General features: G+C 40.2%; 1 protein-coding gene across 8 annotated transcripts in view; it reads left to right on the top strand.

Moving 5' to 3' along the window:
- FGF14 (fibroblast growth factor 14) overlaps positions 1-20,023 on the top strand; it is a 398,044-nt gene extending 378,021 nt beyond the window's left edge. For all 8 annotated transcript variants that reach the window (XM_057402110.1, XM_057402108.1, XM_057402115.1 and 5 more), the window contains 2 exons: positions 15,398-15,596; positions 18,156-20,023. In XM_057402110.1, coding sequence (XP_057258093.1) covers positions 15,398-15,596; positions 18,156-18,292 — 336 coding nt within the window. In that variant the 3' untranslated portion in view covers positions 18,293-20,023. The remainder of the gene's footprint in view (positions 1-15,397; positions 15,597-18,155) is intronic.
- Positions 20,024-21,955: the final 1,932 nt, after the last annotated feature.

The following is a 21,955-nucleotide window of genomic DNA, read 5'->3' as shown; positions in this document are numbered from 1 at the left end:
GATGGAGCATTCACAACCTCCCTGGGCAATGTCCTTTTATGTTGAGGACACCAGAACTGCACACAATACTCCAGGTGAGGTCTCACAAGAGCAGAGTAGAGGGGCAGGATCACCTCCTTCGACCTGCTGGTCACGCTCCTTTTGATGCAGCCCAGGATATGGTTGGCTTTCTGGGCTGCCAGCATCTCATCGACCAACACCCTCAAGTCCTTCTCTGCAGGGCTGCTCTGAATCTCTTCTCTGCCCAACCTGTAGCTGTGCCTGGGATTGCTCCGACCCAGGTGTAGGACCTTGCACTTGGCATGGTTAAACCTCATGAGGTTGGCATCAGCCCACCTCACAAGCATGTCAAGGTCCCTCTGGATGGCATTCCTTCCCTCCAGCCTATCAACCGAACCACACAGCTTGGTGTCATCGGCAAACTTGCTGAGGGTGCACTCAATCCCACTGCCCATGTCAGTGCCAAAGATGTTGAACAAGACCGGTCCCAACACCGATCCCTGAGGGACACCACTCGTTACTGGTCTCCAGCTGGACATTGAGCCATTGACCACAACTCTTTGCGTGCGGCCATCCAGCCAGTTCTTTATCCACTGAGTGGTCCACCTATCAAATTGATGTCTCTCCAATTTAGAGACAAGGATGTCATGCAGGACAGTAATAGTAATGTATGTTTTCTAGCTTGGTTTATCTTTGCAATTAGCCACTCAAGTCTATAGATAATGTATTTTAATGCCATGTTGACAAAAGAAGATCCTCCATTTCTCAGGAACATGGATGGTGTAAATTCACTTCCAGGCAGCAGTAAATACATCCATAATCTTGAGTAACATCTCATTGCTCTCTTGGAAACATATTCTCCAGAGCTGAGCCTCTTTGCAAAAACTGGTGCATGTGTGTGGTATGGTATAACTCATTCTGCTGAAAAGCAATAGGATACAGAGGAGTTAGTCTTCCCGTTAAAGTGCTGTAGATGCCCAAAAAAAGGTGATTTTTTTTTTTTTTTTTCCTTTTGGAGTCTGCATTCCTCAGGCCCAGGGTTAGAAGTTGGATACTTGTACATCTCGTTATTCATCATGATCTTTCATGAAGAGGTTGAAGCTGCTCTAGGATCAATAGGTTGTTATCCATGCAATATTGAGCTTTGACATTCCACAGGACAGATATAGGAATATGCTGTAATAGACAATGAGTTAGGCAGAGGCTGGAGAGCAATGGGCTAACTGATTTTATGGGAAATTGTCAGATTACTAACACCTTGAGCAAGTAGTGGCATTGATTATCACTCAGTTGCCACCAGCTATGAATAAAAATCTTCATTTTAATGTTGTTATGAACTCTATTTGGTAAAACTATTTTTGAACAGTTTTTTTTCAGTTCTGCAATGCATATGGTAACACTGAGGCAAATAAAAATTCATAATCTTTAGATTTTTATACCTTTATGGCTTTTGTCAGATATCTGTATATTCACATTGTTCATAATCAACCTTTATAAGCTTGTTGCTAAAAGAGGAACTTTGAACATCAGGATGCATCTATAATCATACTGCTGTTACCCATCCATAACAAAAACAAGCATCACTGCTGAGTGTGTATTAGGAGTTGCATGTAATCATCTCCTATTTAATGAGACACATTAAGTTTCTGCTTTTTTAATATATAATGATATACGCAGAGTGTCTGACTTGTTTTCTTTCACCGCTTCTGACTAGTTAACATTGTAATGCCGTTCCAAAAATACCTTTTAGTGGCTGTCATTTTGTTTTCCATTAATTGTTTAGTTAAAACAGAAGACAGAATGGATTTTCTTTTTTATTTGGTATTGATTCACTATACAGCTTTTAAATGTTTGGGTGTGAATCTTTGTACTTTAAGTTTCTTCTGATAATGAATACTTGAAGTAGAAGTTATGTAAATGCTGTGGAAATTAAATAGTAACAGGAAAATATTTTTTGCTATCTGGATGAACTGAAGTACATTAAGTGAAAAGAGACTTTTTTTAAAGTGAAAATTACTGTTTGCCTGATATATGTGTGTGTGTATATAGGCACTCTATATATATACACATAAAAAAAAAATTCCTGCATGTGCATTGCAAAACACACACTGGCAAGAAATTTAGTATTTTTGTTCATATTCATTAATTTCAGAACAGGCAACTTTGGGTGTCCCATCACATGACCTTTTATGTTTAAGTGAAACAGTGCTGTAGACATCCACTTCTGTGAAGTAAGAAACAATACACAGTATTTAAGAGCCTGTCAGGTTTTGGCTGTCTTTCAGATTTTACATCCGCCATTTTCTACCTTGTCATTGGAAGAGGAGAGAAGGAAGGTGAACAGAGGATAGAGCCTTTTGTCTTCATATGTGAAAGCTGCATTGGAAGGAAATGGGGAAAAGACCTGTTGAGTCTTACAGTTGTGCTTCTGCAGCAGAAAGACAAACCTGAGCAAGAAGATGCACAGCAAAAGAAGCAAAGAATTGCTGGTGTTCTCCTAAAATACTATTAGCTGTATAACAAGAGTTAAGTAGCAAACATCTCAAAGTGGTCTCTGTTCCCTTCTGTTCCCTTTGTTTCCCAGCCTTCAGTGGTCAACTGCAGTTTAGTTAAGTCATGAAACCAAGAGAAGACCTAGCTAATTTATTTTCTCAGAGAAGCAATTACATTCATTACAGCACGGTTTTACCTTGCACTAGTTTTCTCAGACTGAGGTTCCTCTGGGCTTGCCTTTCATGTTCTTATTACCCAGCATAAAACAGCAAAAGGATGACAAAGAGACATTAGCAAGAAGTTCATATAATCCGTAGAATCATAGAATGGTTTGTGTTGAAAGGGACCTTAAAGACCATCTATTTCCAACCCCCCTGCCACAGGCAGGGACATCTTCCACTAGGCCAATTTGCTCAAAACCCCATCCAACACGGCCTTGACCTGCCTTAATTGACTTTTATTCAAGTCCAGCCCTTGTCTTTCTTAGTAGTAGATTCTTTAGGCACTGTAATACATGCACTGGCAGGTCATAAAAAAAAAAAGACTGCAAGCAGAAAAACAAGCTCACAACTGTAAAGAAAAAAGAAATAAAAAAGAGTACACTAAAGTAGGCCACTTCTTCTAACTTGAGTGTTCTTGCAACTTTTTTCTAGCTTCTCAGCTTGTAAACGACACCCATTTAAAACTTTCATAAATTCACACATCCTTTGGAAGGAACATGTAGAACTGAAAAAGCCTAAAGTATACCTTGCAAAATACCTCTGAATTTTCATCTATTTATCTCTACTTTTGTATTTGTGGCTAGTTATGGACATGTCATGCTGTCAGAGTCAGGGAGGTCTGCAAATACTATGTAACAACACCATATATGAAAATATACCATCCCATATATGAAATGTATATGGAAATACATATATGGAAATATCCCATCTGACCTTGCCCAATAACAGCTAATTAATGCTAATATACCAGCCATGCAGTGGCAAAAACTGGAATCAGTTTTCTTTATCCAACATTTCAGTGTATTGCAGAGGAGCAGAACTTTCATTAATAGTAAATGGTAATTAAAAAAATCATTCTCCTTGGTTCTTTTTCTGTACTTGATGATTTCAATAACTATTTGGCTTCTTTTGTTGATAGTTTATTTTACTTGAGGCATCGGGATTACAGAAGGTTTTCTACAGTAATGTCTCTAAGCGTTTGGATAAAATTGTGGAAAAAAAATTCCACTGTCATTCGGAAAGGTTCAGTCTATATCTGAGAGCATTCTGTATTCCTCCTGCATTATTCATCTAGAGACAGAACCCTGGATTGATGGGTGACTGGATGAGAATTTCTTTCCCAGCCCATTGTGGTTTGTTTCAACACCTGTGTTAAATCCTTCCTTTCAGTCTCTTAATTTAGTGCTGTCCCATCTTTCTGTTGGCGCTGACCTTTTCTAGCTGAGAACCTGGTGCTGTCTACAAGCTGATGAATTATGGCTGTTCTGAGTGGAAGTGACTGGGAAAGATAGGTTTATTCATGTTCTTCTCTGAACTGTCCCATAATAGTTGTGTAAGAAAATATTCCCTACAACACATGCAATTTCTCTTAGTCATTCCTTGGGGTTTGTGCCTTTCTTAGTGCTACTGGATTTCTTTAATCACAGATGCTGTACAGGAGATAAAAGATGTCTTTCTGTGTCAATACATCAAGGAGTTATAGTTGCTGTTTAAGCTGAAGCCTTAGAGGAGGTTTTTACTGCAAATTTAAACCTTGAGGGAAGCTAGGTGCTGAGGATTAGGTGGGGAGGAGATTGTGCTTTTGGAGAAAGAATATCTCTTTTCACTGGTACAATGAATTGTACCAGTGGAATTCACTGTACCGATGAATTCCGATTTCCTTTAAAGCCAAGAGTGTACTCAAGCCAAAATAATACACATTTCTGTGGAAGTTCAGAATGGGACTGAGGCAGAAAACTAACTTCACCATCCTTTATATGTCTGTGGGGATGAAGGAGGGTATTCTACTTGACCATATCCTATAATTGTGATGGCTGTCAGTGGGCTACAGCCCATTCTAAACCAGCAGTAACAAATCTGGCTTAACACTTTCATTTCTAAAATTCATTTTGCTTCTTTTGTTCAGGTGAAGCAACACTTTTTTAGCAGTTCTTCTCTTGAACTTTTGTTGAAGTATCCTAGTTTTGGCATGTAAATACCATAAAAACAGTTTTAAAAATTAGTAACCTTTTCCAGGCTGCTTCCTCAAACCTTCTGTTGAATTTTAACAGCCTTGATTCACTCACTCCTAATGTGAGGGTCATGATTCAGATCTGTGTAACAGGCTTTGTTTCAAAAAATGTTAGCTCGCTTTTGGAATTGTAGTGTGCAACCTTAAATAACTTATATTAGAAATGCTTATATCAAGGAAATTTTGTTCTATTTTAGCCATGTCCCACTGAGTTGATGACTGTGTTCTGCCTTCTATACAAAATACTATTGCCTTTAATAAATTGCAGTTTAATATGACCATAGGTGCTAGTTGTAAGCAATACAACCTTTCTGTTATGAAACAAGGAAGTTTTTGTATTCCAAGCTGGTTTATGTTCTGTTTCAATCTGGACAGAAAACTAAGCCAAATTCAGGCTGCAAGTCTATACAGATCTTAAACACACAGAAATATATCAAAGCTATTTTTGTTGTTATTTTGTTGTTTTTGTATACAATGTAGCTTTTATTCATTACCTTATTTTAGGTGCTCATGAATGTACATGAATAAAAGGATTAGCTCATAATTAATATTACTAGTCATATCCTTGCTAATTAGAATCCCACTTAAGTAAGTGCTAATATTTGCAGCAGCCCAAATTTACATTTACTTTTGCCTAAATTTAGTCAAAAGTTGTGTTTTGTTTCTTTGCAAGCAGTTATATTCACATTTTCAGGTCTTTTAAAAAGTAAAAGTTTACAGACAGCAATTAGAGCTAAAAGCTTTGCTTCTACATGCTGACTTCCTTATTGCACTCGGTGATTCTTTAACCAGTGAGAATCATCCCTGGTTTTTACCTGCATGATATCAAGTACTACTTTTATTTTTTTAAGTCCACGTGTTAGGAGTCTTCCAGAGAACAGAAATGACAGCAGCTCTGAAGAGCCAGTGATGGTTTTCCGTGACTGTTGTAGTCTATTTAGGAAGTTTTCTGTCAGAAGACTGTGGAAAGTATGTGAATGGACTTCTGAGCATTTGCTGCTTTCATGGGGCATCTGTAGAATCGGGAGGTTCAGCTATTACTGCTCTTTATTTTGAAGCCTTTGTAGTAAAGTCACTGCTCAGGTTTGTAGTGGCACCGAAAGCCTCATATTCCTTGGTATCTTGCTTGGTCAGTTTGCACATAGAAAATTCTGCCAACTTTGCTTGTTCTTGGTTTTAAGTTTAAAAAGTATGTTTATATTAGTGTCTTTTAGGCTCAGATCAGCTAAATTTCTCATGAATATAGAGGGAATATAATATCAATTTCTCCTTCATCCATAAAATACCTAACTATGTATTGCTGAGTTTTATGCTGTTTGAAGAGGAACTCTTGAACAAGATCGTTTCGAAATAGTCTTTCATCAGCTTAAGGGTTGGAAAAATCTGGTGCTATGGATGAGAAATCTTGATTAATTTTTTTAATTCTCTTATACCAGCATTTGCCAAACAGGTACAGTGTAAGAAGGTATTCTAATTCACCTGTTTCAACGTGCAGCAAGTCAGAGGAATATCAGTTTAGGTACTTTCCAGTTCTCATGTGCAGCCTCCAGATCTTAGAGGTCTTGCTGCATGAATGTGTCCCTGATACGGCCTCTTGCCCTTCTACACCACTGCAGCTGTTTTCTGGGATCTCATAATTTCACACCTCGATGACTCCAGTGTCCTCCCCTCCTGCACTGAGAAAAAAAGTGCTAGCCCTGCAATCTCCACTCAGAAATCTGCCACAAAGTTAACTTCCCAGCTTCATTATTTGAACTGTATTTCTCTCCTTTTCTGAGTGCCTTCTTCTCATTAAACACAGACTGCTTCTCTAAGGCCCTTCATCATGAGTCATTTTCAACCTTTCTATCCACTATTAAAATGTCACTTCCTTCTTTTGATTCCTGTGTTGCTAGCCTCTAACCCCCAAAACACCTTTGTACTGACTCAGTGCTGCTTTTCTTACTCTGCAGAAGTTTCCCATAAAACTCCACAGAGCTAGCACTGTCCTTTTTCCAGTGTGTCCTTAAAAATCCTTTGTCATCATCCATACAAAAATGGTTCGATAACCAGCTACTAATATTCTGATACCATTGCTCAGATGTTTTATTGGTTTGGGTTTGGCTTGGGTTGGTTTTTTTTCGCCCTGTATCAATTGCTATTTGGACTGAAATGTGTTCACATCAGGCAGACTCCCCTTGGTCTGTACTTCCAATGCACTGAGATCCTGTTCCATGACAGGGACTTTGAAGTGCAAATAGTAAACAGTATTGAGTGGTTTCTCCAGTGCTTGATTAGACTGGCTATTCCTCGCCTGGCAGTCTCTGAGTTTGTCTTGCAGTTGCATTTTCTCCTTGGCACCAAGGAGAAGCTGTAGCTAATTCAGCCTGCAGCTGCCTTTGTGCTGCCTGGTGTGATGAGCAAGCCCCACGGCGCCCATCTCCAAGGGAATCCTCCTTATTTGCTGCTGGCTACATTCAAGAAACTGACTGCTGGCTATGTCAGTTCTGTGAGCTGCAACTAGAACAATACTCTCCTATATTTCAGAATAAAACACAAATCAAAAGAGGCTTGAATGTCCAGGAGTAGAAAGCAGGAAACTTTTGTGGAAGCCCTTGTCCTTGGAGCTACCGGTTTTGATGACCATGGTAAAGCTGGGGTCTTACACTGTCCCTCATGGTGTGCCGTGGAAATTTACTTTTTGTTCAGCTTCCACAGTTAAATATTGATGGACTTACTGAACAGAGATATAGCTTAAAATCACAGGGGTTTATGTACTTTTAAACAATATCTATTTAGATTTTAAACAATGGCTAGCAGTGTTGTCATGCTAGTTTTTTACTTCTCACATCTGGTCCGCAGCATAGGCATCTTGTCCATAGCTGCATAATTATTTCTTCTTTCTGAGAGCTGTTGTAGAAAAACTCCACAATTTGTGGGGATTGTTTTAAGTAAAGGACCGTGGCTACGAATGGATATGTGCGCTTCATTAAAGCTAGCAAAATTGAACAAGCTAAATTGTGGAAGACCAGCAATTGGAAGTTACACATAACTCATTCAAATAACTTAGTTTACTTAATGACTTGTGGAACACAAAAGTTTGCCGTACTTGCATTTTAAACTATAGCCATTTGTATAGTGCTGTATTATTGACTAGGATGGAGGTCTAGCTTCATCATGTCAGACTTCATCCTCTGATTGACAAAAAGACACTACTTGGTAGGGAATTCACGTCAGCTGTCACCTAAATTGCTTTCCAACAATCCTTGCATCTCCATGTTGACAGCACAGGTAACCCAAGCTCCTTCATTCAGGCATTCCTAAGTCTGCAATGTGGATAATGGCTTTTTTCTTTATTTAATTTGTGTTTTGTTCTCAAATGAAAGCAGATTCTGACAGCACCATGTGCTAAAGCTCCACTATTATGGTATACTACAGTGCTGAGTGTTAGCAGCACTGGTGGGAACTCCAAAACTAAGAGCACTCCAGTGACAGAACTTTTAGATTCCAAGAGTTTGAACCTGCAACCCATGTGTTGTGATATTTATTGATGCTACAGCAACTAGGAGAATTAAAACATCTCCAAATAGGCCTCACATCAAGCAAAACCTTGATGGGAAGCTGGCAAAACTATCCGAGTAAAAATTCTTCTCAGCAAGGTGCAATTTAGTATATCCTTCACTTCTCTAGGACCCAGGAAGCTATGTCAGATTGAAGCTGACAGCCAAAACCCACTCCTGGGGTTTTGGAAATTGGCAACTGGTATATAGTTTATTTTTCAAATATTTGACAGGAGAAAACCACCTTTTATATAAGACTACAGATTAAATCTGGGCACTGACCTTGGAAGAGAAATCCTGAGCATAAGTTCTTGTTTGCAAATCATGTCTGGTTTTGCAAATTATTTGTTCACTTCCTAATACAAAATGCCTGAACTAGGAAGTGAATGAAAGCTTCAAACTCCAAAAGTCATTCTTGCAGGGAAAATTATTCATATCAGCCAGATGCGGATTTGGATTCCTTCAGGTTGGATACAGATAGGCAGGTAGCCTAGGGGCGTGCTCTCACCATTGAGTTTCTCTTATAAAATGCCGTTGTACTGCCTTTTCCTCCAGCATTGGATTTGAATAAAGTCATCTGTGAATGACTTTTTTTAAAGTCAGTGTTGTTAGCACATTTTCTGAGAGTTCTTATTGGGTTGAGTCTTTAAGTATACAGATCTAGTTTTGTCCTAGTTGCATGCAGAAACAGCATCTTAGGTCTCCTGCTTTACTGGAGAAAACGTAGGTCCTTACAGCTTTTCAGACAGCTGAGATGGTGTCCGAGACAAGGCTTTAAACATCACTCTCAACTTAGATATATTCAGTTTCCACCTGAGCCCTGGGGAAGGTGCCCATTTCAGAAGTCCCCTTCTGTGTAATTCTTTCCTCCAAGGAACTCGTCCTGCCATTCAGCATAGTCAGTGTCAAGTGCTGAATTTTCACTCACGAGTACTCCCCAGCTTGGTAGAACTATTAGCTTGCTTTAAAGTAACATATAGTAAAGTGACTTTTGGGCTGAGTGCTTATCCCAGGCAGAATTGCATCCTAATATACTGGATGAATGCAAACCCTGTCCAAAGCTGTTGCACTACCCAGACACGTGGAGTTAGGATAGCTGCAGTACTTTTAGGCAGAATACAGTGTTCAGGTATGGCTCTTCCTTGTATGCCAAAAAAGACCATTAGCAGACTATTACTATGCTTTTGGTAACTAAGAAAAAGGAACGATGCTGGTTTGTCCAGTTTATCAGTCTGCACCCAGAAGTAGCCAATTGTGTTGACCTAATCCATTTTTTTTTACTTGGTGAAGTAAATACCCAGGGTTTTTTTTGACTTGGTAGATAAGTTCCTACTGTTTCATCTGCTGTGCACTGTCAGAAACACTACTGTACGTGCCAAGGAATGAGAGAGGAAAGCCAGGTTTCATTTGTTCAGAGGAGGGATATGATTTAAAGGAATCTTGTTTCAGTATCCTAATGGATATTGTTTGGGAAAACACACAAATAGTATTTACAGAGTCTAGTACAGAAGAGCATGGAATGACAAACAGCTTTTGTTTATAGCAAAAAAAGTGAGGCTTGGCTAAGAAGTAGTGTTTATGGTAATTGAGGTTTACAAGGAAGTAAAACTTAGTGGGGAACACAGGGGGTAGCACTTGCAGTGAAGCAGGTAATAAGGAGATCTGTGTAGGCATTTCCTGATTAGCATCTGCTGTTTCAACAGTGGAGGAGCATGACTTGCATGCAAATGCTTGTGCTAGGCTTTATCAGGCATTCCCTCTAGCTTGCCACCCTGCCTTCTGGTTTTATTTTGAGTCTCCTTGAGCCCTACTGTAATTTGAAATCAGTGGAGGAGAAAGGAGAGTAACACAAACAACAGATGTCTTAAAGTCTTGAAACAGAGAGAGAAAAAGCCCTGAGGCAAAGGAGAAGGTGCGGTTAAGGTATTTCCTGACATTAGTTTTCGGTGCCTCTCGTACAGAGTCTATTTGCATTTCTGCATATGTACATATACACAGTTATGCACATAGGTGGTAAAGAAGTTGTAATGCAAAGATTGCACACATCAGAGAATATCTTTGGCATCCTGTAAAGGTGTGTGAACTATAGACACTCATTTGTGCATATAGTGCCACAAGTGTACACAGACAAAGCAACCTATTGTAGGGACACAAACTATTTCCCAGGTGCTGCAGTTACTGGTTTCAGTCTGTTGTTGGATAAAATACATGAGTTCTTTTTATTTGAGGTTATATTATGTTCCATAGTTGAGAAAGCTAATAGTATGCCCAGTGTCCATCAAGACAGCTTTGCTTACAGGTAGAAACTCAATCCATGGCAATACAAATACTGTGTACCAGATAACATTAAGAGAACTTGGTTGTCCACTGTCACATTTGGTGCATATTCAGAAAACTACTTCATCTGTGCTTTCTGGCAAACTGTTTCTTTACAGACTTCCTTTCATTTCCAGAAAGGAAATTTGTGACAGAAACAGCTGAGATTCTTACAATTCTTACAATATATAGGCAGCTGGAGATGGCATAGAGACCCTGAAAAGATGTTACGTGCTGTGTGTTAACTCAGTACTGCATGGGGCCAGGAGCAAAAAGAAAGGGGGGGGGCGAAAAATATACTGGCCTACGGCCACACCACCATTGAGTGCTGCCATACCGGACATGCTAGAACTTCAGTATGAACTAGAGTCAAAGGCAGCCAAGTGGTATGCCACGATTGATATTGCCAATGCATTTTTCTCCATTCCTTTGGCAGCAGAGTGCAGGCCACAGTTTGCTTTTACTTGGAGGGGTGTCCAGTTCACTTGGAACCGACTGCCCCAGGGGTGGAAACACAGCCCTACCATTTGCCACGGACTGATCCAGACTGCACTGGAACAGGGGCAAGCTCCAGAACACCTGCAATACATTGATGACATTATTGTGTGGGGTGATACAGCGGAAGAAGTCTTTGAGAAAGGGAGGAAAATAATCCAAATCCTGCTGAAAGCCGGTTTTGCCATAAAACGGAGTAAGGTCAAGGGACCTGCACAGGAGATTCAATTTTTGGGAATAAAATGGCAAGATGGATGTAGACAGATCCCCACAGATGTGATCAACAAGATAACAGCAATGTCTCCACCAACTAATAAGAAAGAAACGCAAGCTTTCTTGGGTGCTGTGGGGTTCTGGAGAATGCACATCCAAATTACAGTTCGATTGTAAGCCCTCTCTATCATGTGACCCGGAAGAAGAATGATTTTAAATGGGGCCCTGAGCAGCAACAAGCCTTTGAGCAAATTAAACGCGAGATAGTTCATGTAGTAGCCCTTGGACCAGTCCGGACCGGGCCAGATGTAAAAAATGTGCTGTACACTGCAGCTGGGGAGAACGGTCCTACCTGGAGCCTCTGGCAGAAAGCTCCAGGGGAGACTCGAGGTCGACCCCTCGGCTTTTGGAGTCGGGGATATAAAGGATCTGAGGCCAGCTATACCCCAACTGAGAAAGAGATACTGGCAGCCTATGAAGGGGTTCGAGCTGCTTCGGAAGTGATTGGCACTGAAGCACAGCTCCTCCTGGCACCCCGGTTGCCCGTGCTGGGCTGGATGTTCAAAGGCAGGGTCTCCTCTACACATCATGCAACCGATGCTACATGGAGTAAATGGGCTGCACTAATTACACAACGAACTCGAATAGGAAATCTCAGTCGTCCAGGCATTCTAGAAGTCATCATGGACTGGCCAGAGGGCAAAGATTTCGGAATGTCACCAGAGGAGGAGGTGGTGCGTGCTGAAGAGGCCCCACCATATAATAAACTGTCAGAAAGTGAAAAGCAGTATGCCTTGTTTACTGATGGCTCTTGCCGTATTTGGGAAAGCATCGGAGATGGAAGGCAGCTGTATGGAGTCCTGGACAACAAGTTGCAGAAACTGCTGAAGGAGAGGGTGAATCGAGTCAGTTTGCCGAGGTGAAAGCCATCCAGCTGGCCCTGGACATTGCTGAACGAGAAAAGTGGCCAGTACTTTATCTCTGTACTGACTCATGGATGGTGGCAAATGCCCTGTGGGGGTGGTTGAAGCAATGGAAGCAGAGCAACTGGCAACGCAGAGGTAAACCCATCTGGGCTGCTGCACTGTGGAAAGATATTGCTGCCAGGGTGCAGAACCTGGTGGTGAAGGTACGTCATGTAGATGCCCATGTACCCAAGAGTCGGGCCACTGAGGAACACCAGAACAACCAACAAGTGGATAAAGCAGCTAAGATTGAAGTGGCTCAGATGGACTTAGATTGGCAACATAAAGGTGAATTATTTCTGGCCCGGTGGGCCCATGACACTTCAGGCCATCAGGGCAGAGATGCAACATACAGATGGGCCCGTGATCAAGGGGTGGACTTAACAATGGACACTATTGCCCAGGTTATTCATGAGTGTGAAACATGTGCTGCAATTAAACAAGCCAAGCGGTTAAAGCCTCTTTGGTATGGAGGACGATGGTTGAAGTATAAATATGGGGAGGCCTGGCAGATTGACTATATCACACTGCCACCAACCCGCCAAGGCAAGCGCCATGTGCTTACCATGGTGGAAGCAACCACCAGGTGGCTGGAAACATACGCTGTGCCCCATGCCACTGCCCGGAACACCATCCTGGGCCTTGAGAAACAGATTTTGTGGCGACACGGCACCTCAGAGAGAATTGAGTCAGACAATGGGACTCATTTCCGGAATAACCTTATAGATATTTGGGCCAAAGAGCATGGCATTGAGTGGGTATATCACATCCCCTACCATGCACCAGCCTCTGGGAAAATTGAACAGTACAATGGGCTGTTAAAAACTACACTGAGAGCAATGGGTGGGGGAACTTTCAAGCACTGGGATACACACTTACCAAGGGCCACCTGGTTGGTCAACACCAGAGGATCTGCCAACAGGGCTGGCCCAGCCCAGTCAGAACTTTTACATATTGTAGAGGGGGACAAAGTTCCCGTGGTGCATATGAAGAATTTGCTGGGGAAGACAGTCTGGGTTATTCCTGCTTCAGGTAAAGGCAAACCCACTCGTGGGATTGCTTTTGCTCAGGGACCTGGATATACTTGGTGGGTAATGCGGGAAGATGGGGAAGTCCGATGTATACCTCAAGGGGATTTGATTTTAGGGGAAAACAGCCAGTGAACTCAATTGTATGCTGTTGCCTGCTGTGTAATACTTTTATAGCTCATCAACTAGATGTCTCCAGGTCGCCAGCGACTAGCCCTGACTTCCCTCTAACCATCATCCCAACAGAGAATGAATTTTGATAGAACCGGATGAGTTCCACAGTAAAGGAACGACCAGCATCAGCAGGCAACGATCCAATACTGCACACAGCCTTTCCTGCCCTGAAAGATTGTTACAAGAAATGGAACCTGACATCATGGACCGAATGGACTTGGCAGCATTATAGGGATTGGTCCATGAACTAAGAAAATGATCTCTTTCTCTTGGTCTGTGTGTATATGGATGTATATATGTGGGAGAGTGATGGTGTGTTGAAAATGTGGGATCTGAGCATGACGTGAATGGTATGGAATAAGGGGTGGATAATGTCCTGGGTTCAGCAGTAGCAGTCATGTTTTTCCTTTGTGTTAGCTGGTGCAGTGCTGTGTTTTGACTTCCAGTCTGGGAACAGTGTTGGTGAAGCCGATGTTTTCGGTTGTTGCTAAGTGATGTTTACCCTGACCAAGGACTTTGTGAGGCTCATGCTCTGCCAGGGAGGAGGGGAAGCCAGGAGGAAGCAGAGACAGGGCGCCATCATGCCTGGGGTGGGGGGTAACTGGGCGTTACCCAGAAGGATACGGGCTTCCAGGGGGGACTCGTTTCTTGGCCGGTGGTATCGTATTCTCTTCCCTTGTTATTTTCCCTTATCATTGTTGTCGTTGGTGGTAGCGGTGGTGATTTGTGTTGTACATTGGTTGCTGGACTGTTCTTGTCTCAACCCGTAGCAGTTGCACTCTTTCGATCCTCCTCCCTGTTCCTCCAGGAGCGGGGAAGGGGAGAGCCCTGGGGGGGGGGGCCCTCGATTGCTCTCAGATGGGCACCACTCACTGGGAGTGAGTGAACAAGCTGTCTGGCTAGGGTTTAAACCACGACAATGGAGAAGTGAAAATATATGACATTTCCAGATTTTTCCTTCTTGGAAAGATAACAGAAAGAAATATAAAAAAAAGGATGCAGGATTTGTGCTCTGAAGACTTACTAAGCTACCTTCCACTTTTCCACATCTACCTCCCCCTTTTATGTCTTATATCTTCCAAAGGTTTCAGCAGCTGTGCCAAATACAGAAAACCACATTCATGCAGAATCCTATTTTCTCATGATATTTTAAATGTTATTTGCTTATTAACTTGCTGTTTTTTTCAATGGATTTTGGTAAACTGTCTAAATATATGTTCATTCCATTTATTTTGTTAGTTATTTGTGTTACTGAAAATATATTTGAATTGTTATATAGCTACTGGGCTACAGAAGTTTGTTCTTAGGTTAATCTTGGTAAAGGTTACTGTTCTCTTACTAAAAGTGACATCTGAAAAGCATTCCAGTTTTGGGATGAATGCTGAGGGTGTCAGTAGGAATATTTTTCTTTCTGCAGAAATTTGTACATCAAAATAGTGTTCTCCTGTGGTGTTTCAGGCCATGGGGACTCTAGGAAATTATATGTATTTTAATATGCTGGTAGCAGCCTTTTTTTTAAGTATGAAATATTACTTGTTATAAGCCATAGAGGGAGTTTGTTGCATTTAGTATGAAAAAATGGAACAACTGTTTTCTCAATAATGCTATTTTAGCATAGACTTTCTTAATCTTTGCAAGTATACCCTATCAGTAATTAACCACAGTAATAATTATGCCTGTATTTTAAACAGTGTTTTTATGCCTATGTTGCTTCCTTTCTACTTTGAAAATATGCCATCCCTGTTGTACAGATGGAAAAACAGGCATCCATGGGAGGTGAAAGAACTTCACCTGAGGGTCTTCTAGAGGAAGACAGATCTCCTGGTCTCAAAGCAGACCCTTATGATTTTGTATATTAAACTTATGAAGAGGTGTTTTTAAGTTAACAAAACAGAAGTCGTGCATTAGAGATAACATTTAACATTTACTTTTCCTCCCACAGGAACTTTTTACTCCAGAGTGCAAATTCAAGGAGTCTGTTTTTGAAAATTATTATGTAATCTACTCATCCATGCTCTACAGACAACAGGAGTCCGGGAGGGCCTGGTTCTTGGGGCTGAACAAAGAAGGGCAGGTCATGAAAGGAAACAGAGTGAAGAAAACAAAACCAGCAGCTCATTTTCTACCCAAGCCATTGGAAGGTAAGGCTCAGTCCATCACTGGCAGATCCTCCAATAAATCTCACAAGAAGAAGAGGGAATGGTTTCTAAAATACCCTTTGTGAATGTGCGTGCCCTGCACAGGGACCATTCCAAATGACAGTCCCCAGAATTCATGGAACGAGTTTATGCTTCAGCATAGTGATGCCAGAAAGGGCATACATAAAAGCTTTTTTTTCCTAGGGATGAAGAGGTCATTTTTCAAGAAAAGAAATCTTCTGTGAAAGTGCATTATTCTCTTGGTAGGGACAAAAGTTGTTGTGAGTCTTGCAGTGAGAAAATAGTCCTTTCATTAGGCAGAATGAAATAATGGATATTGTAGAATAACTGGGAGTTATAAAGGGAATAGATGAAATGTCAGCATTTCAAAGTAAAAATTTTCTAGTACAAACCAGAAAGGTCTCTTCATAAAATAAATCATTCTGTATTGCTTAGCCAGTTGATGTAATGCACATAACTTGTGTTAGTTGGCCTTTAAACCAAGACAGAAGTGAATAAAAGTCATATAAACCTTACACATTAAAATGATGTCACACGTTCTCTGAAAAATACATTCATTTATATCTTGGTACTTTTGGGTTATCCTATTCTGCAGGCCTTTATAAACATACGCTGTTTTTTGCTTCTTATCCTGATGGCACTCCAAATTTCATTGATATTACTGCTAAACATAGCCTCAGAAAATTATCTCATTACTTATCATCTGAAAACATGTACCTGAGTAATGTTTTACTTAGCAGTCCTATTTCTTTTAACATTTTATCTTAATTTTTTTGATTAAGGGATTAGTTTGTTAAATATTTTAGAGTTTCATCATAAGGAATGAATCTGAGTAATTCTGTGTTTTAACTTCCTACTTGAACTCAGGTTGATGCCTTCATGCTTTCCTCATCTTAAGCTCTCAACAATATTGACACTATATCTCCATCCTTTTATATTAAATTTTAAGAATGGTATGGATGGAAAGCCAGAGCATTTTTAAAAGCAAAATCGATTCCTATAGATTGGGAAAGAAGTTACTTTTTTTCATTTATGGTTGGATGTTCATACTTTATCAAAATAGCTTAGACAAGACTTACTTAGAAATAACTTGCTTTATATTGCCCGTGAGAGTCATCAAGTACAACAGCTGTGCTATATAATTTCTTACTTTATAGTTCCAGCTCATGTTATTTGACTTCATATTTTCATAGGTTACAATGTTTTTTCATCAAGCTCTTTAATTAAACCAGCAAAGCGTCCTAAACACAGTAATGGGTACGCTCTGAAAACATTGAACATAACCAGCGTTATGTACTCTAGGGAAGACATTTAATTTCAGACTTTCAGAAGCCATGGAAGGAGTTAGATTATGTCATTGGAAATATTAGAACAAGTGTTTGATTAGTTAATGATGCTGTGGGGCCCTTCATATTTATTATGAAACTTCACACCACTGAAGATCAAGGTCAGAACTTTGATGCTCCAGCCTCTTACTCTAATTAGCCAAGAGATGAAGGGATTGTGCTCTCTATGGCAGCACACAGCCATTCCTGAAATCACATTGTGATGATTAATTCCTTTGACTGCTTTGACATCTCTTTTAATGTTGCTCTAATACAAATAAGTGCTACTGAAGTTAGTTATACGTGGGAATATTACCTGATACAGTGACATGGAAAATGAAATTGAATTATCCAAGAGCATTAATCATTAAGGCAGCATAATGCTGGAACTGTGTAATTGAAAACACGTATTTTCCTCAAAGGATTTGAAGAGGTTAGATAGGGACTGAAGCCCAGCGGCAAACTTGTAATTCCTCTAAGAATTCAGTTAACAGTTTAATTTGGAGTCTTCCGTGCTTCTGCATTCAGTGGAGATCAGTGGCTACTGCCTACATTTTTGGAAAAGAGGAATAAAAATCTCAAATCTCTTGTGTACTCTGCTGTTTTGTACTCTGTACATTTCTTCAGTATACACCTGAAGAGATCACAACCAAGGTCCTCAGATTTGGGAGACCCGTGTATAAAGAACTTTGTAGAACTGGACCCAAGCTTAGCCTTGCATACAGGAGTAAAAAAAGAACACATTAGTCTAGACAACTGTATCATATGATCCATTTGTTAAACACCATCTGTCTTACCATATTTTACTTCTAAAAACTTGCAGAGTGTTTACTTAAGGTCTGTGTATATATATACACACACACACATGTATATACATATGTGTATATATATGTGTATTTTCGTGTGTCTGCCTCATGCAGACAGTAGTTTTTCATTCCCAAGGCTTCTGTAGTTTCTATTAAACAAGCAAGTATACAGTTTCCTCCTGTTTTTTTAAGTAAGTCAGATACAGAGGAAGTGAGAAATTTGGAGGGTCAGACAAAGCTATCAGCTATGCGAACAAGTGACTGTCGAAGTATTTTCCCTCATGCTTGCGAGAGGAACGTAGATTATATTGCAACATCAGTTGTTGTAGAAAATTAATCGTATTTGAGATGAGCTCTTAAATGAGATATATTCTTACAAATATCTCTCGTTTTCTCTTTTCTCCCCTCAGTTGCCATGTATCGAGAACCATCTTTGCATGATATTGGAGAAACAGTGCCAAAGGCTGGGGTAACTCCAAGTAAAAGCACAAGTGCATCTGCAATAATGAATGGCGGCAAACCAGTTAACAAGAGTAAGACGACATAGCCAGATCCTCACAGGTGTTGTGACTTACTGAGTCCTGAGTACAGTTGAGCCATTTATCCTCGCCAGACTTCCCCGCTGCAGTGTCTGTGGATCAGCTTGCGGCAAGTCACAGACTTGCCCGTTGCTGTTTCTGAACTGAGTTGTTGCAAGTGGATAAATCTCAACATGTAGCTCCACCCACAACAAGAAGACACCTGGATGAACCAGCTAAACTCAGACCATGGAATGCCCTACCAGATATTGGAATGCCTTTTTAATATCTTTTCTGTGACTGTGACACTTCATGTGAATGACATACTTCACAAGTACACTTGATACCTTGCCTGCTGAAAATTGCCCATAATCCCTTTTTGAGTCCAGTTTCAGCAAAATCCATGTGTTTAAGTTCTATTTTGTAGCACACAAATAATCAAGTAATTTCTAGTTAGATGCTGTAAACCTGTGCTATTATGGATTTCTCTTCTTCCCTTTTTTATAAGGCTGCTTGCTCCACTGTCTGTGACCTTTTGCAGGGATTGTGTTTCTCTATAACTTAAGTGTTGCCGGTGGCTTAGTTTTGAAAGCAATCAGGGAATCAGGAAGCCTTCAAAAATCTATTATTCCAAATTATATCTATAAAGAATAGGATTGTTGTCTCTGGCTTACAATATTGATTAAATGTGAATACTCTTTAGAGCAGATACTGTGCTTCTGAGGTTGGCATTATAGTGGAGGGAAGAGCGTCAAACACAACCAACAGGAAGTTTTCTGAAACAAGTGTTTGGCATCCCCCTTTAGTTTCTTTTTGTGTGTGTGTTTTATACATATCACAGGCTTACTGGTAATGGTAACATTTGCCTTGCCCAGCGAGCAAGACCCACTCATTTTTGGGAAAGTGGGTCCAAAGAATTTTGTAGGCCTTGTAGGCCTGAATTAAGGCTCATTTTTCATCTACTAAATCTTCATTGTTTGAAAAACAACCACTACCAATTAAAAAAAAAAGATAAAAAGTAAGTAAGACTAACCAGAATTGCGCTACCTAAATCCATTTCGAATATAATCCTTTCCTTTTTTTAAGGAACTGAACTCAATGCCACTGTTATTTTTGGCTGAATCCCACTCCTACTTAGCAAAGCATGGGCAAGGGTGTCGTTGTGTTCTTTTTTGCAGCACCAATGCAAAGGGTAGTTACAAATTATAGTTTAATATTTCTGGTGTTTTAAAAAAAAAAGTTTTAAAACTGGACATATTACAAACCTTTGTTTTTCTTTTTAGCTAAGCATGCAAAGTCCGGTCCTATGTATCTCACTGATATCCCAGTACATACCTCCACCCAGCTTCCTAGGATAATACGCCCACCAAATTGCTAGATTGAAGGTGCCTTGCCTTGATCTCTGTATACTGTACTTTCTCCTACATGAACCTAGAAGAAATCAAAAACATTATAAAATTGAAGCCTTGGATCATATTACCAGAAACAACATCAACCCTTTGAGTTTGCCACTTGTGAACTATTAAACCAATGTTGAGGAGGGAGGGAGATTTATAGAATACCCCAGAGATGCCACTGAAGTGTTACACGCTTAGTCACAAGCTTTCAGAAGACTAAAAATATGGGTACTCTATGTATGCTTAGGAAGGTATTTGTTTCTCAGAGAGGGCAACAAGGACCAAACTGTACCTCAGTCTGGAAAATTGTGTGACAATGCTCTCTTGGCCTCTTGCTGTTACCTTGATATTTAAAAAAAAATGGAAATCACACATTCTTTTTTTAGCACTATATTTCTGGTAGTTTATCACATCTTTGTGCTGAAGTCCCTAGCAGAGACAGCAGGTTATTCAAACTCCCTCTCTGCTCAGCTGAACTGATTCAGTCTGAATGAAGTCTTCATGCTAGTTTTCAAACGTGTTCTGTTTTTATAAGCAACATTTAGTGCACTCTTCTAGGAGGCTACTGTAAAGCTGCTATAATATAGATTTTATGGTTTTTTTGTAGGCCAGACTTCCTTGTTTATATATGTACTATGAGAACAGCAAGCTAACACTTGATGTCGGGTCTTTCTAGGGAGGGAATGAGTTAAGCATGAAACCCACTATCCATGTAGATTAAAAAAATAAAATACACACCTACTCTAATACTGTGATAAAAATGCAAAGAAACTTTGACTTAGACTGTGCCCTTGCCTGCTAGCACTAAGTATGCGTGCTTGGGGAAAACAACACTTTATTAAAAACTTTGGTGCACCCTTCTCATCCCACCTGGTCCAGTGGGATTTGTGCGCCATCCCTGAGAAAACAAAACCAAACCAAACCAAAGCAACCTACATGGTGATCTGGGAGCTTGCTCTGCATCTGGAGGACCAATGGGAGGCAGCAGTCTTGATGTTGTACTGTCTGCTGGGTCCCTGATGAGGCCCCAGGCTTTCCCACAATATTTTGAATAAGATAATACAGCTGAAGGCTACACTCCTTCCTCTCTTACCTGAATTGTGTAAGAGTTCACAAGGAGGAAATGACGTGTTCATGCCCCATCTCCAGCCGTCTTTTCACTCTCCCAGTGTAAAAGCTTGGGAAGAGCAGGGCTGGGGACCTGGCTGAGTCATGCAAGGAGGTTCTGGTTCACGGCCTGATGCTACATAAAAATTGTTTTCAATATTAAACTTCTGATCCTGAGTCATTATGATCTGCAAACCAGCTTGGGAGGCTATAATTAAGGCACGATTTAATTTTTGTAAGCAGTTAGTACATACTGGAAATAATACAGCATTTTGTTCTCATTTTCCATTTTTGTTTCTATGGGCTAAATCCATATGTGAGTTTAATCCACTGAATAGATGTCCTAAAAATATTTTTTCTACAGTCTGTTTAAACATGGCAAAGGAGTCTTTGTGCTTTGTTTCCTCCCTTTAATTTTGTCTTGTTTCATATGTTGCATGGGAAGATGGCAAAGATGAACTGCATGTAGTAGGTCGTGTCTGTCAAAGGTCTGTTGGTCAGTATTTCTAAATTTACATACATTTATGCAAAGAGTTTGTCTGCATTGTACAATTTGTGTTTATTCTTATTTGTTGTATACACAGATTCAACTTGATGAATAAAACATTTATATGAAGGCATACCAGAAAACAATAAAAAAGTTTATGTAAGAAGTAGAGCGTGCAAAACATCATTGCACTGGCCACAGGATGGTGAAACTTCATGTAAATAGGTTGGCAAACTCAGTTCTCCCCTTTTACCATGCCAAAGAAAATTTTAGCTCCTTAATATAATACCTCTCTTGCTGTTCTCCAGGATGAGACTTCACCATTTTCTTCCCTCTAAAATTAATTTTGCTGTTAAGTGAAAGCCGTTTTCAACTGTCTGTTACTACTAAAGTACTGTATAGTAAACCTGATGGAATCAATTTGTATTTACAGACTGGGGTTTTTGTACTTAACATGTCCAGCTGTCTGTGAATCTGCAGCGTTCCAGATCTTTTGCATGCTTGCTTTGTATTTTGTTCTTCTAGGTTTTATCTAATCTCTGAGAGACTGTTTGCACAGCAATCCAACCTCATCTTACCATTGCATATGTTAACAACACTGCACCTACTCATTCTGTCTTTCCTATTTTCTTAACCTGTATTTCAGCTACAGTTCTATTTGGCAAAGTCAGTCACACGTGCACGGATTTAGACGTCCAGTT

This window comes from Pezoporus wallicus, unplaced genomic scaffold (genome assembly GCF_028554395.1).
Source record: "Pezoporus wallicus isolate ANWC-B61680 ecotype Strahan unplaced genomic scaffold, APGP_CSIRO_Pwel_v1 contig_6520, whole genome shotgun sequence".
Classification (NCBI taxonomy): Eukaryota; Metazoa; Chordata; class Aves; order Psittaciformes; family Psittacidae; genus Pezoporus; species Pezoporus wallicus.
This window is presented reverse-complemented; position numbering and strand designations above follow the sequence as displayed.